The 12,931-nt window shown below is 53.6% G+C and overlaps 4 protein-coding genes across 4 annotated transcripts; 2 read left to right on the forward strand and 2 right to left on the reverse strand.

Annotated features, from left to right (window-relative positions):
• Positions 1–818: 818 nt before the first annotated feature.
• On the forward strand, positions 819–2,964 carry ASPACDRAFT_1863311 (putative MFS alpha-glucoside transporter). The gene is made up of 2 exons (XM_020197816.1): positions 819–1,185; positions 1,265–2,964. Exons 1-2 carry the CDS (start codon positions 874–876, stop codon positions 2,645–2,647), a joined length of 1,695 nt encoding a protein of 564 aa, XP_020060090.1. The 5' UTR covers positions 819–873; the 3' UTR covers positions 2,648–2,964.
• Positions 2,856–4,017, reverse strand: echA (enoyl-CoA hydratase echA; the record flags this gene model as incomplete). Its single annotated transcript, XM_020199115.1, has 4 exons — positions 2,856–2,905; positions 2,998–3,543; positions 3,673–3,810; positions 3,879–4,017. 4 exons carry the CDS (start codon positions 4,015–4,017, stop codon positions 2,856–2,858), a joined length of 873 nt encoding a protein of 290 aa, XP_020060091.1.
• Positions 4,018–4,632: 615 nt separating this feature from the next.
• Positions 4,633–5,568, forward strand: ASPACDRAFT_22840 (Rer1 family protein; the record flags this gene model as incomplete). The annotated part of the gene is made up of 4 exons (XM_020199153.1): positions 4,633–4,701; positions 4,885–5,002; positions 5,100–5,402; positions 5,489–5,568. The coding sequence occupies 4 exons, from the start codon at positions 4,633–4,635 to the stop codon at positions 5,566–5,568; spliced, it is 570 nt and encodes a 189-aa protein (XP_020060092.1).
• A 1,342-nt stretch (positions 5,569–6,910) lies between these two features.
• ASPACDRAFT_22355 (class I SAM-dependent methyltransferase) lies at positions 6,911–9,880 on the reverse strand (the record flags this gene model as incomplete). Its single annotated transcript, XM_020199111.1, has 9 exons — positions 6,911–7,010; positions 7,098–7,300; positions 7,383–7,521; positions 7,595–8,873; positions 8,924–8,998; positions 9,045–9,307; positions 9,365–9,381; positions 9,432–9,563; positions 9,620–9,880. The coding sequence occupies 9 exons, from the start codon at positions 9,878–9,880 to the stop codon at positions 6,911–6,913; spliced, it is 2,469 nt and encodes an 822-aa protein (XP_020060093.1).
• Between the last annotated feature and the right edge of the window lie 3,051 nt (positions 9,881–12,931).

Consider the following 12,931-nt stretch of genomic DNA (forward strand, 5'->3'; position numbering starts at 1 on the left):
GATGAGAGTGGACTTTTCATCTGCTAGTAATAGAACCACTCCACCTGCCTACCTGCCGGATCATAAGTATGAGTGAGGGCAAGGCTCAAGGAACGGGGTCGCAATCCTCTCCAATACTTGAAGAATGTCAAGACCAGGAATAGTCACGTGCCAATAAGCCACGAGGGAAAGCAGCATGAGGAATGGGAGGATCTGCAATCAATCAGTATGTACGAAGTACTGAGTATATCAACAATGCAGATGCAGTCATGACTATCTACATCCAAACATTTTCAATTGTCTCTCCCCGCCAGACAGCTCAAATGCTTGGCTCAATTGATCAGCTGCTCATTTCCGTCGGGGTTGACATCCTCAGACCAACCAACTCTCAATGTTATAATTTTCTACCCCGCAAACTCTGCTTGCATGGCGTTGCTGTCAATTGGTTCTACAGCCCTTAGTCTTTCCCCTTCCCAACCACTGCATACTTCTAGAATCTGGTCAGCCGTCTATTAGTCCTTTGCCGACTGCCGATGAGTGAAATTTCACCACCAGTGAGTGGCGGTGGTGGAGTAGGCACCTAGTCGTGACCAGACATTATGCCCAGTTCCTGCTCGGGCCCCGCCGCCGGTGCATAAAAATCTAACCCAACAACCGTCCCACTTTCCACCCATTCACCATTGCCAATTCGGCCGGGTGCGGAACCTGTCCCTGATTTTCTTTCCTCTCGTGTCTTTCCCCATCCTCAATCTGTTCTCCCGTTCAGTCCCCTTTGACAATCTTACACCTCTCTTTCTTCCCTTCCCCCTCCCATAGCCTCTACACCTTCCGCCCCCTCCCCCTTCCACCCCCCTCCCCTCCCCCTCCCCAGGGCATCGCAATTGCTCTTCCAGCATGGCTTCCAACAAATCTCCGGATGCCATTGCACCGGTAGAGCATCCGCCCTCTCTCTCCGACGGCTCAACGGGTTCCGCCGCCAGGATCATCCATAATGCCAAAGCCGCTACCGATAAGGAGCGGCAGATGACCCTGTGGCAGGGCGTCAAGCTCTACCCCAAGGCTGTCGCATGGAGTGTCCTCATCTCTACCTGTATTGTCATGGAAGGCTACGACATTAGTCTGGTCAACAACTTCTATGCCTTTCCTCAATTCAATCGGAAATACGGTGAGCTGACGGCGGACGGCTCATATCAGGTTCCAGCCCGGGTATGGTTTACACTTTCCTTTCTCAATCAATTGATGGGCTTGAGAAACTTCCTGCTAATATAATCTCTCCCCGATTTAGTGGCAATCCGGTCTGAGCAACGGTGCATATGTCGGAGAAATCATTGGTCTCTTCATCAACGGCTGGGCGTCCGAACGGTTTGGATATCGGTACACTATCATGGCTTGTCTTGTTCTCATCACCGCCTGGACTGCCATCTTCTTCACTGCGCCCAATGTCCAGGCCCTGCTCGCTGCGGAAATCCTGGCTGGTATTCCCTGGGGAGTTTTTCAAACACTTACTATCACCTACGCTTCCGAGGTCTGCCCCGTTGCGCTGCGAGGCTATTTGACGACGTATGTCAACTTCTGCTGGGGTGTCGGACAACTGATCGGTATCGGAGTGATCAAGGCTATGATCAATCGGCAAGATGAATGGGCTTATCGGATTCCCTATGCCCTCCAATGGATGTGGCCCTTACCGCTGTTCATTGGCATTTCTCTCGCCCCCGAGTCGCCTTGGTGGCTCGTTCGCCGGGGTAAGATCCAACAGGCGAAAGACGCCTTGCTGCGCCTGACCAGTCTGAACCGGGAAACGGATTTTGACGCCGATGAGACCATTTCCATGATGGTGCATACTACGGCCTTGGAAGAAAAAATCACCAAGGGCGCCAGTTATCTCGATTGTTTCAAGGGCACTGATCTGCGCCGGACCGAAATTGTCTGCATGGTCTGGGCCATTCAGAACCTCAGTGGCAATTCCTTCTCCAATTACTCGACGTACTTCCTGGAGCAGGCCGGGCTGAGCACTGACAACTCGTATGCGTTCGCCATGGGCCAGTACGGGATCAACATGGTGGGCGTGTTCGGCGCCTGGTTCCTCATGTCCGTGGGCTTGGGACGCCGCGCTCTCTACCTGTACGGCCTCTGCGGGCTGTGTGTCATGCTGCTCGTGATGGGCTTCCTTGGGCTCGTTCCCGAATCGCACAAGACCCAGGGGGCGTTGGCGACGGGCAGCATGATGATTGTCTGGGCTCTGTTCTATCAGCTTACTGTCGGAACCGTGGCATACTCCCTTGTGGCTGAGCTGTCCACCCGTCGCCTGCAGATCAAGACCGTTGTGCTCGGCCGGACGCTCTACAACATTGTCGCCATCATCTGCGGTGTTCTGACCCCGTACATGCTGAACCCCGGTGCTTGGAACTGGAGCAACTATGCCGGTTTCTTCTGGGGCGGGATCTGCTTCCTGTGCATTGTTTACGCCTTCTTCCGGGTGCCGGAGCCCAGCGGCCGGTCTTTCGCCGAGCTGGATGTCCTCTTTGAGCGGGGGGTCAGCGCCCGGAAGTTCCATCTGACCCCGGTTGATGTGTTTGACGAGACGATGGATCGTGATGTGGTCGAGCACTACCAGACCGAGAAGACGGTCGTTGCTGAGGGGGCTCAGGCTGAGAAGGCGGCCTCGTGAGGAGGTTTTTTTGCGTAAGAGATCCTTGTAATACTTTAATAATATTAGATGTACATAGTTACATGTTCGATCATGAAATACGACACGATTAATGATTTCAATTGGGATGTTGCTATTACTCCACTGACGGACAGGGACCACATTCTCCGAGAAACATCCGCAACAGCTTGCTGCCTCACCTCGGGACTCAAAACACCTATTATACCGCCTATTCGTTCGACCACTCGGGCTTCTTCTTCCCCGCGAAGGCCTCCATTCCTACCCGCAAGAACTCCAGTCAGCTCACAAACCCTCTCTCATATCCAAACCCCACCTCCACCCCTCTCGCGAGAAAGAAAAGCAAAACTCACCAATCTTCTGATCCCGACTCCCAAACAACCCATGAAACACGCGCCGCTCAAACTCGACCCCCTCCCGCAACGCCAACTCCTGACTCTTATTGACGACCTCCTTGCCCGCCACGACCGCCACGCGCGAGTACCCCGCGATCGTCTCCGCCGTCTTCACAGCCTCGGCCAACACCTCCTCCAGCCCGCCCTCAACCACCTGGGCCGCCATCCCCCACTGGCCAGCCTCCCTCCCACTGAAATTCCGGCCGGTGAGGATCAGCTCCATGGCTTTACTCTTCCCGACGGCTCGCGTGAGCCGCTGCGACCCGCCCGCGCCCGGCACCACCCCCAGCTTGATCTCGGGCTGTCCGAAGGTGGCTGTCGCCGTGCAGTAGAGGATGTCGCACATCAGGGCGAGCTCGCATCCGCCGCCGAGCGCGTAGCCGGAGACCGCGGCGATCACGGGCTTGCGGATGGAGGTGGCCAGGTGCGACCACGGCGCGATGAAGTTGCTGGTGTAGGCGGCGGAGAAGGTTAGGGGGGCCATTTCTTTGATGTCGGCGCCGGCTTTTTGGGAGTATTAGTGGATAATGGGTCGGGGGATTTGTAGGGATTCTTGCACTTGAAGATGGTGGAAGGGTTTGTGTTTGGAGGATATGCGGGGGGAAGGAAGAAGGCGAGGGAGGGGCAACGCACCTGCAAAGGCTTTCTCGCTGCCGGTGATGATGATGGCGCCAATGTCCTTGTCTTCGTCGTATTTGGTCAGGGCATCGTTGAGTTCGCGGAAGAGGGGGCTGGAGAGGGCGTTTAGGGCTTTGGGGCGGTTGAGGGTGACTGTTTGTTTGCGGGTGTCAGCTTCGGATGGATGGGATCAGTTTAGGTTGAGGCCATTGGTAGCGTACTTAATCCCACGCCGGGCTTGGGAGTCGAGGTGAGGATGTGCTCGTATGCCGAGGTCGCGGAGGTGTATGTTCGCAGGTGGGCGGACAGCGGCCGGGCGGTCCGCGAGGCGACGAGTCGGGAGCAGTGACGGGCGAACATGATGGCTTGGAGGGTTCGGTTAACGGTTCAATGAGGAGGGGTGCTACGGTATTTCAAGAATTTCAAGGCAATGGGGGAGATGGAGCGGGTTTATTAGTATGTGGGTTGTTGCGATGACATACCTTACCTTACCTCGAGTCTCCCCGCAAAGCTGCTCGGCCGCGGCCCGCCAATAACCGGTCAATCCAAAGGGACAGCATGTTTGATCGGTTTGACAGTAGAGCAGCACGTGTAGCACGGGTTTCACGTGATGGCTGACTCAGATGAGGCGCAGCAACGGGTGTCGCCATCTGTGGCTTCCGAGGCCGAAAGCGGCTTAGGGGGAAATGGACCAGCCAGCAGGCAGTGGACACTTTTCGGATTATCCTCTGGCTATCTGCTGTTGGCTGTGCTGCCTCTCGCTGCTAACTAAAGTGTTAAACTAACCACCGACCGACTACTGCTGTTTCCGTCGCCTCTCCATCGCATGCGCTGACCGGGAGAATATTCTCTATCCTTGCGCTTCTCCGTCTCTCACCCCCCTCTCTCTCTTCCTTTACTCCCCTTCTCTTTTTCTCTCTACTTCGTTTACACAGGAAGGATTTAGTATCCTTCCCTGACTTCAGCGCCTTCGCCATGGACGTGCCCGAACCCGAGCAGACTCCATTCACTGCCGTCACGGCACAGACTTCCAAACTCGCACGGGTGAGTTCTGTCCTGCTTTTCTCCCTCGATCCGAGGGCGTTTATTCTATTCAGCTCGATTATGCCCGCATTGGAAGACTTCCGCAATCCGGAGCGCAGTTCCGGCGAAGTCAAGTGGCATCAACAAGCCCAGTCTCCATACAAACAAATTCACCCGCTGACACACCAGCCTGTTCAACAATAGCAATATCAAACCTACCTTGATGCCTCGACACCTTTCACGGCCTACCGCTGGACTGGCACCGTCGTTCTGCTCCTGATCTTCTTTTTGCGAATTGTCCTCGCCCAGGGATGGTACATCGGTACGTCAACCCCAGAAACCAGAAACCGGAAAGCCCATACAAACACGAACTTGCCCCCACAAAGAGGCACAGAGAGCTAACCCCTCCTCCTGAATAGTCGCCTACACCCTCGGAATCTACCTCCTGAACCTCTTCCTTCTCTTCCTGCAACCCAAGTTCGACCCCTCCCTGACCCAGGACGAAGGCCTGGAGGACGGTGATGCCGGCGCGCCCAGCCTCCCCACCAAGCAGGACGACGAGTTCCGGCCCTTCATCCGCCGGCTCCCCGAGTTCAAGTTCTGGCACTCGGCGACCCGCGCCATTGCCATCGGGTTTGTCTGCTCGTGGTTCTCGGTCTTCGATATTCCGGTCTTCTGGCCTGTCCTGGTCGTGTACTGGATCATGTTGTTCATCTTGACGAGTATGTTCTCCCTGGATGCACCCTACCTCCCACCACTCGTGGCATGCATACAATAGAACCAGCTAACTAAACATCCACCCACCCAGTGCGCCGCCAAATCCAACACATGATCAAGTACCGTTACGTGCCTTTCTCCTTCGGAAAGACCCGATACGGCCGCTCGTGATTTTTTCTTGTCAATCCACTTCAAGAAAGTCAAATCCAGAAGAACCAGCCAGCGCCAGTCAATCGCACAGATGTCCCAGCGATCTAGCGGGGGAACCTGTACTGCAGAAGTCTGGTGTCTGTGTATGATATGATCCAAGTCGATGAATACATCATTATCATCACGCTTCATGTCCCTTTCTTTTTTTTTGCCCCTCTTTTGCCCCCTTAACTCACAATCTTGTTCTTGTTCCTATATTGTGTTTTGTTCTTCTGAGCGAAAACACGCACTCGACGACTTCCAATTAAACATGCCCTAACTCAACTTCTCATGTCGTTATGCATTTCCCTCCCCATCCCCTCCGGAATCCTTTCACTCCTCTCTGGTTTCTCTTTCTCTCGTGTATTCCGAATGTTTTCGGCCGGTGAATGCAAATCTGCAAGATGGATTGTTCTCCATCCGAAGGGTTACACTCATCAAGTGCGAACAGGCACAGAACCACGACCGGGAAAGGGAGAGCCGGGTGTGAAGGAAGCAGCCGAGGGGAGCTAAACCAACCCTTTACCCTTTCACCTACCCACCCTATCTTGCCCTTTCACACATCTCCCCCTACCCCCCCCCCCCCCTTGCCTACTCCTAATAATTGAACCTTCGATCGATCTCAACCCATTCCTGATGATGAATGCGTGGCGTGACGTGACATGGCCTGGACCCTAATCCAAACATGATCTGATTTGTGATGATGGAAGGAAAGGAAGTGTGGTGGAAGTGTGGTGGAAGTGTGGCTGGGTGATTTGGGGGTTTAGATTAATTCTTCCCTTCAATTATTGTACAGAGAAAAACCTATTGTTTTTTGTTATTCTTTCACTCAGTTGCTGTACGCCTTTCATATCCATTTATGTTGGCCCGGGTTCCTTGTCCTTTTGGTGCTAATATACAGTACATAGAGATTTGTATTCGTGTTTCAATTAAGGTTATCTGTCTCTTGTCCTCGGTATTCGGTAAGCGTGGGATCGATGAATTGGGGGTGTGTAAATGCCAGATGAGATGCAAAGGATGGTTCTTGATGGAATCGGCGGTATTGGCTATTTGTCTGTTTGGCTGTTTGGCTGGGTAGGTATGAGGTATAGGAGGCGTTGACTCAGTTTCCGTAACTTAACTTAGGCTTTGACTCTGATATGATAGCGATAGTCTTCTAGGCTTTTACCTCTATATCTACCCTTTTCCCACTTCCAGGGCTCTTATCATTTAGAACAAGGTGCTTTACTGAAGAACAAGTCCCACCTCCCACACACCCTCACCACTCTGTACACCTGCGCCCCCCCCCTCCCCAACATCCCCCGGGCCCCCTTCAGTACCCTACTCACTCATTCAGCGACAAAGCCGACATCGCCCGACTCGGCGCCGGACGATCCAGATCCCGAGTCTTGGTACAGATCCAGGTCGACGCGTACATATTCACACTGGTCACGCATTAGCAAATGGCCTGCCCTTTCTCCCACACACCCCCTATGACTTTCCGTAGCTATAAAAAAAGGGGAAAAACTCACCGATCGATACAAGTACCAGGGGCTCTAGCCCCGACCCGCTTCGCGGAGAATCCATTCTCCTCGAAGTGCCGAATATACCAGGGGTCGATGCTGGCGGACCGGAGGAGGATGCGACCGCCCTTCTTCAGCGCGTGGTTGAGTTTCTGGGCTTGGGCGGCGGCGGCGTCGCTGGTGGGGTCGAACCAGTCCATTGAGTCCATGATCTATTTTGGAGGTGTTAGGATGGAGTTTTTGGAGGGGGGGTGGGTAAGGGGACAAAGGGGACAAAGGGGCAGGAAGACTGACGACTGCGATGGTGAGACTCCTCGGTGTGATGCGCTTGATGACTTCGTTGATCTCGTCGGTGTGGATGCGGAGACCGTCGAAGGCGCCGGGGGAGGAGAGCTTGACGTGGGCCTTCGGGGTGAGGTAGGCGGGATGGCATCTTTGCATGAAGTACAACGTTTTAGTATGCTTTCGTATGGGTATGGAAAGAAAGGTGAGTGACCGGGACTAACCTGCGGGAGAATTGGCCCTGCAAACACAGGAAATAGAAGTAGTTGTCGTTGCTGATGAGAGTATCCTGGACGACGGGGTCCAACGTGTCCACGACGTACTCCCAGATCGACTGGCCGCTGACGTCCTTGGCCTGCTTCATCTTCTTGTTCAGCCCGTTGCGCTTGTAGAAATCGTCGATGATCATGTTGCGCTGGTTGCGGGGCACCCCGGCCGCCTTCCAGGCGAACCACTCGGTGCCTACGACCGCCCAGTGCAGCGGCTTGCTCATGAGGACGGCGCGGATCCTGGGCCAGATCTTACGCTGCTCGGCCAGCGTCTGCGCCTCGCAGAGCTGCTGCACCTGGGACTGGAGCCCGAAGACCTTGAAGAGGTACCGCACCATTTTGATGGCATGGCGAGAGCCGCCGGTCTCGTACAGGCCCTTGCCCGAGGAGGAGGCGAAGACGTGCGTGTGCTCGAGCCAGTACTGGAAGGCTTGGCTCGAGAGATGAGGGCTCAGTTTGGTGATGAGGAGCCGGCGGAAGTCCGGGTGTTTGCCCTCGCCAAAGATCTTCCAGACGTCGCGGTGGCCAAGTGCGATGAAGCTGGCGACCTTGAGCTCGAGAAGGTGATTTTGAGTGGGATTCAGGTCTACGGCATGCACCCGGCGGGGGCTCTTTTGGAGGTAGTCCAGGATGTTGTCGCCTGCACTGGTGATGGCGAGGATGACGTCGTCGCGCTGGATATTGAGTAGTTTGTGGTCAACACGGGGGTCTTCCCAATTGAAGGCATAGATGTACTCGTTGCCGAACTGGGTGTGCTTGGGAAGGAGGTCGTCATAGAAGATGCGGTAATGGTGGTTCTGATAGAATGACGAAGGCAGAGGAAGGTTGGAGCCGAGGTTGATCACGGCAGATTCGTACGCTTTGGATTTGATCTCCTGCGTGCTGCTCACAATAGCCGCATCTATCTCGCTCCGATGCGTCGCGGGAGAGAGGTACGGAGACTCTGTGAAAGAGGCATTGAGCTTTTCAATGGCATCGCGGCCGGAATGTGTAGTGGAATCCTTCTGGCATCCCACAAAGATGTAGTAGGGAATTCCACCCAACAGGTAGTTCCTCTCACTGGCTGAAATCACGGTCCCAAAGCGGTATTCAAGGTAATCACGACGAGCAGCCTCAAGACTGACACGGTCGGCGTCGAACCAGGCACGCCAGAAGGCTCTCCCAAGCCAGTTCACATGGCGATTGAAGGCGCCGCCAATGTAATTGCGTGAGGAGACGTCCACGATGCTTTGCACTGCGCCAGAATCAGCATCCTGTGTGCATCATAGTCCACACTCTGCATACCATAGAAATCACAAACTCCCACAAAGCCAGAAGGCTTGATCAGCGCAGGCAGTGAGTCAATGACGCTGTAGTAGTCTGCACTGGTCAGCATAGTTCTTCTAACGCGGGAGAGGCTACTCACCTGGAATCATAGACAGACTGTAGCTCATGGTAGCCAGATCAGCGCCCGTCGCCGTGGTGGTCTCGCAGCGCGGATCTACCCGGTCCTCCTCGGGCAACCGGAAGGACCTCGCGTCCTGGCAGACGACGCTGACGTTCTTCCAGCCGAGCCTCTGGAAACGCTGGCGGGCAACTTCACAAAGGGAGGGAGAAAGATCGACTAGATAGACGTGCGCGAAGAAGTCTGGCACCGAAAGGAAGGCGGACATCGCTTCGATATTGTATCTAGTGATGTGGTTAGGGTTTGAACTCGGAGAGGCTACAGCTTCAATTGACGCTCACCCAGTGCCTCCACCAATCTGAACAATCAGCGAATGTGCACGTCCAAGGCATTGAAGAAAGACCTTACATCGACCCAGATAGCTTCACCAGCTTTGAGCTCCTGGCTATCAACCTTGTGCTTCAACTGCGCAGCAACGAGGCCCAGCATGTCCTCGCGTCCGCGGAGGAGGCGCTTGCGAGTCGCATCGTAAACACTAGCCTTGGAGAACTTGTGTCAGTTATGTCCTCGCCTGGCAAGGTGACACGCTCGCATACTTGGGTCTTGTAGAAGCTCTCCAGCGCATCCTGCTGTCCACTTCCGTTCCTCTCATGAGGCTTGAGGAAGCTGGCGTAGATGAATTTCAGGTAGGTGAAGATGCCACTATCGTAGTCAACTTTGCGTGTTTGCCGGGATGCGAACAGAACCAGCGCGACGAATCCACAGACGGCAAATGCAGCGCAGGCAATGTAGACATGCAGCCAGTCCATGCGTCCTAGAAAGGAGCCCGGAAGGTTGCTGCTGGCGAGAAAACTCATGGCGCACCACAGGCAATGAGTTGTACTATACAAACACAATGCCTTCCTGTAGGGACTGAGAGAAAGAGATTGAGTCGAAGTTTAGACGCTCAATTGCTCCCAGCTAAGGGAGGGGGGAAGGGAAGGCTTCTTGAATCAACGGCTCTGCAGCAACTGCTGCAGAGTTGAGGCGCATCTTTTTTGGAAACCAGTTGCCCCACTGATGAGCATGACCCCGCCATCTCCGACAGAATTAGAACTGGGTCCAAGATTGGGACAGATGGTCTCCAGAGAGCTATGACCCTATCAAGGAGACACATGGACCCAGTTGGTGATAAGCGGAAGATTAGTGAGTTAGTAGTTAGAGATAGAGCGGAAGGCGGAAGTGTTTGTTAGAGTGTCCAGTTGACTGACTGGCAGTAGTGAGAAGGCAAAGAATCACCGCATCGGCGTATACTTCGGGTAGACCAATCATCGACTGCGCTGCCGGCACGCTTTCAGTGCTTGCCCATCCCTCCTCGCCCAATAATCCCCGCACGGCTGCCATGTGTTGCAATTCTCTCGTTCATTTGCTATCTCGCTCTCTGGAAGAATGGAAGGCCTACTCGAACTTGAAGTATTTGTCTTCAGGAAACACTTAGTACCTCATGCCCTCACTCCGCGGGCTATTGCACTGAGACGGCCGAACGACCCATTGATTTATGTCAATGAGCTCGCATTCATCAATGATCCTTTCTGAAAAGAAGCAATAGGATCGTTCTACTCAAGACAGACCAAATGCAGTGTGTCAGGCTATAGTGCCATGCCAAAGGAGAAAAAAAGGGGACTGATTGAGTGCCGCGAGTAGCGCGGAAGTTCTATCACTCCTATTCCATGAGGAGTAAAGGTACTGTGGAATTTCCTTAAGAGATCACAGCGCGGACAAGGGTCTCGCGGACGATCGACAGCAGGCGCGTCTGTCAAACAGCAAATTATTAGTAAGACAGAAGGCAAGGAGGATAAAGCATCGTTTCTGCATTACATCGGCTCCCGAAGTCGGAGCAATGAAGCCTAGACCTTTGCTGGTTTGGTAGAAACAGCATTTGAGGCACATTTGGGCCATAACCCGTGGGAAATTTGCAATGCGCTCGCACGGAGCTGGTTATCTTCTTCCTCATGTCAGTGATCGCTTCCTCAGGGACCAGGATCAATTGCCACCTGTCGCTTGTCATACCGCACTAGCCTGATCCACCATGAGATCATGACAAGCAATTTGATCCTACAAGATGGTGAAGTCTTTGAGCGTCTTTGGAGTCCAGTTCATCCACGAAGTTGAAGCGAGATCACAATGGATCCATACAAAGACCAGGAACGCGGCCACAGGCGCAACAGAAAAAATTTGTTGAAAAGTCCCTTCATCGTATACTTGGCCTCAATAATAAGTTATTGTAAATGACTGACTAATGGCTAGCGACCTCGATGATTGCCATATCCCATCAATGCATTCAAGATATGTAAGCGTCAGCTCACGGAACCAGAGCATGGATCTCTCATCGACCACATCAAAGCAAGAAACAAATCAATCCAGAAGCCTGGAACAAAGGCATTGTTGATTTCTTTGTGGGTGTGTGGCGTTGTGATCTGGCGATCTATAAGACGCAGACATGGGCATCTACCTTGAAATCGAATAGTAATCTTAATTCTAAGCCTGCGACTTTAGCATCCTTCTTCATTTTCCATCAAATACGGCAATCATGGCTCAGCGAGGGACATTCACCGTGGCGACACCCAAGCCTGCAACGTTCCTCACCATTCCGCCAGAGATACACCTTCAAATTATCAAGCTTCTGGATGTCCCATGGCTCGTGCGATTGGGCCTCTCACTCCCCACAGAATATGGCCTCCTTGGGAACGAGATTCAGAAGAGAGCCAGAATCGGTGCACTCCCGTCTCAGGAAGTCTACGATAAGCGCATATCGTATGGGGACGACGGTGAGATACGAATCCATCGCTTCGCTGGAGATGCCGAGTGGAGAAGATCCATCCGCGAGCCTCTTGCGGAAGCTGTTCGCGCCGGTCAACACGACGTTGTCAAATTCTTCCTGGAAGCCGGGGTGAGTGCCAACTCAATTGACCTGGACGCAGTCCCAATGCTCCATCTCTCCATCAAGGAGTGCCAGTATCATATCACGGAGTTCCTGCTACAGTACAATGCTGACCCAAATGTTGTTTGTTCAACAACCGGGGGGCAGATGGCATTGGATTATGCGGTAGGTGGGGCCCGTGGTTCGCCGAATTGGGTTCTCGAGATGCTGCTGGCGGCCGGGGCCAGATTCGTTCATGACTCCACCTTCATTATCTGCTGCACTCAAAGCTGGGGGGCGGCCTTTTTCCGCCTGGCCGCCAGGAACGGAGCGGAGATACTGCCGAAGACTCCTGACGGTGATTTCAGACTACAGGCTGCGTACAAGCTTGCGCGTATAGAAGTAATCGATTGCCTCTTGGATCTGAGACCGAGGCTGGTGAATGCGCGTCACCATGGATCATCTGCGCTTGACATGGCGCTCATGTATGGACGGGAAGATGTTGCGGTCTCCCTTGTTCGCAGAGGTACACCTCTAGACACCAGTGCAGAGAAGCAATTGACCCTTGCTATGCGCTATGGACGGACGAAACTTGTCCGGGAGCTGTTGAGGCATATCCAGCTGGCGAATAAATGCCCGAGATGTAAATGTGCTGCCATTGAACTGTCGGAAGAATATAGGCGGGAAGCATCTTATCATGACCAGCAGTAGACAGCGTTGGCTCAAAATGATATCATAGACTAATCTAACTTGTAAGACTTGCCCCGGGAGAGAGATGAACGCGTAGAACGCGATGCGAAAAGTGACATCAAATGCACCACCGAGAGCAGTGAACTGTGGGGATAAGCCCACCCTGGCGATATTTTCCTGGTGATCCACCTACATGCTTCAAAGCTACAGTAATCAATCGGGCGATAAGCATCGGTTCCCGGCACATTCACGGGTAAATGATCCGCATGGCAGGAAAGTGGCTTGGCTGCGTTCCTTGCAATCGGTTCTGTGGAAAGGA

This window comes from Aspergillus aculeatus (genome assembly GCF_001890905.1).
Source record: "Aspergillus aculeatus ATCC 16872 unplaced genomic scaffold ASPACscaffold_2, whole genome shotgun sequence".
Taxonomy (NCBI): Eukaryota; Fungi; Ascomycota; class Eurotiomycetes; order Eurotiales; family Aspergillaceae; genus Aspergillus; species Aspergillus aculeatus.

Coding starts and splice junctions, on each gene's coding strand:
- ASPACDRAFT_1863311 (XM_020197816.1), top strand. CDS start 874: ATGGCTTCCAACAAATCTCCGGATGCCATTGCACCGGTAGAGCATCCG. Junction 1,186..1,264: donor CATATCAGGTTCCAGCCCGG/GTATGGTTTACA, acceptor TCCCCGATTTAG/TGGCAATCCGGTCTGAGCAA.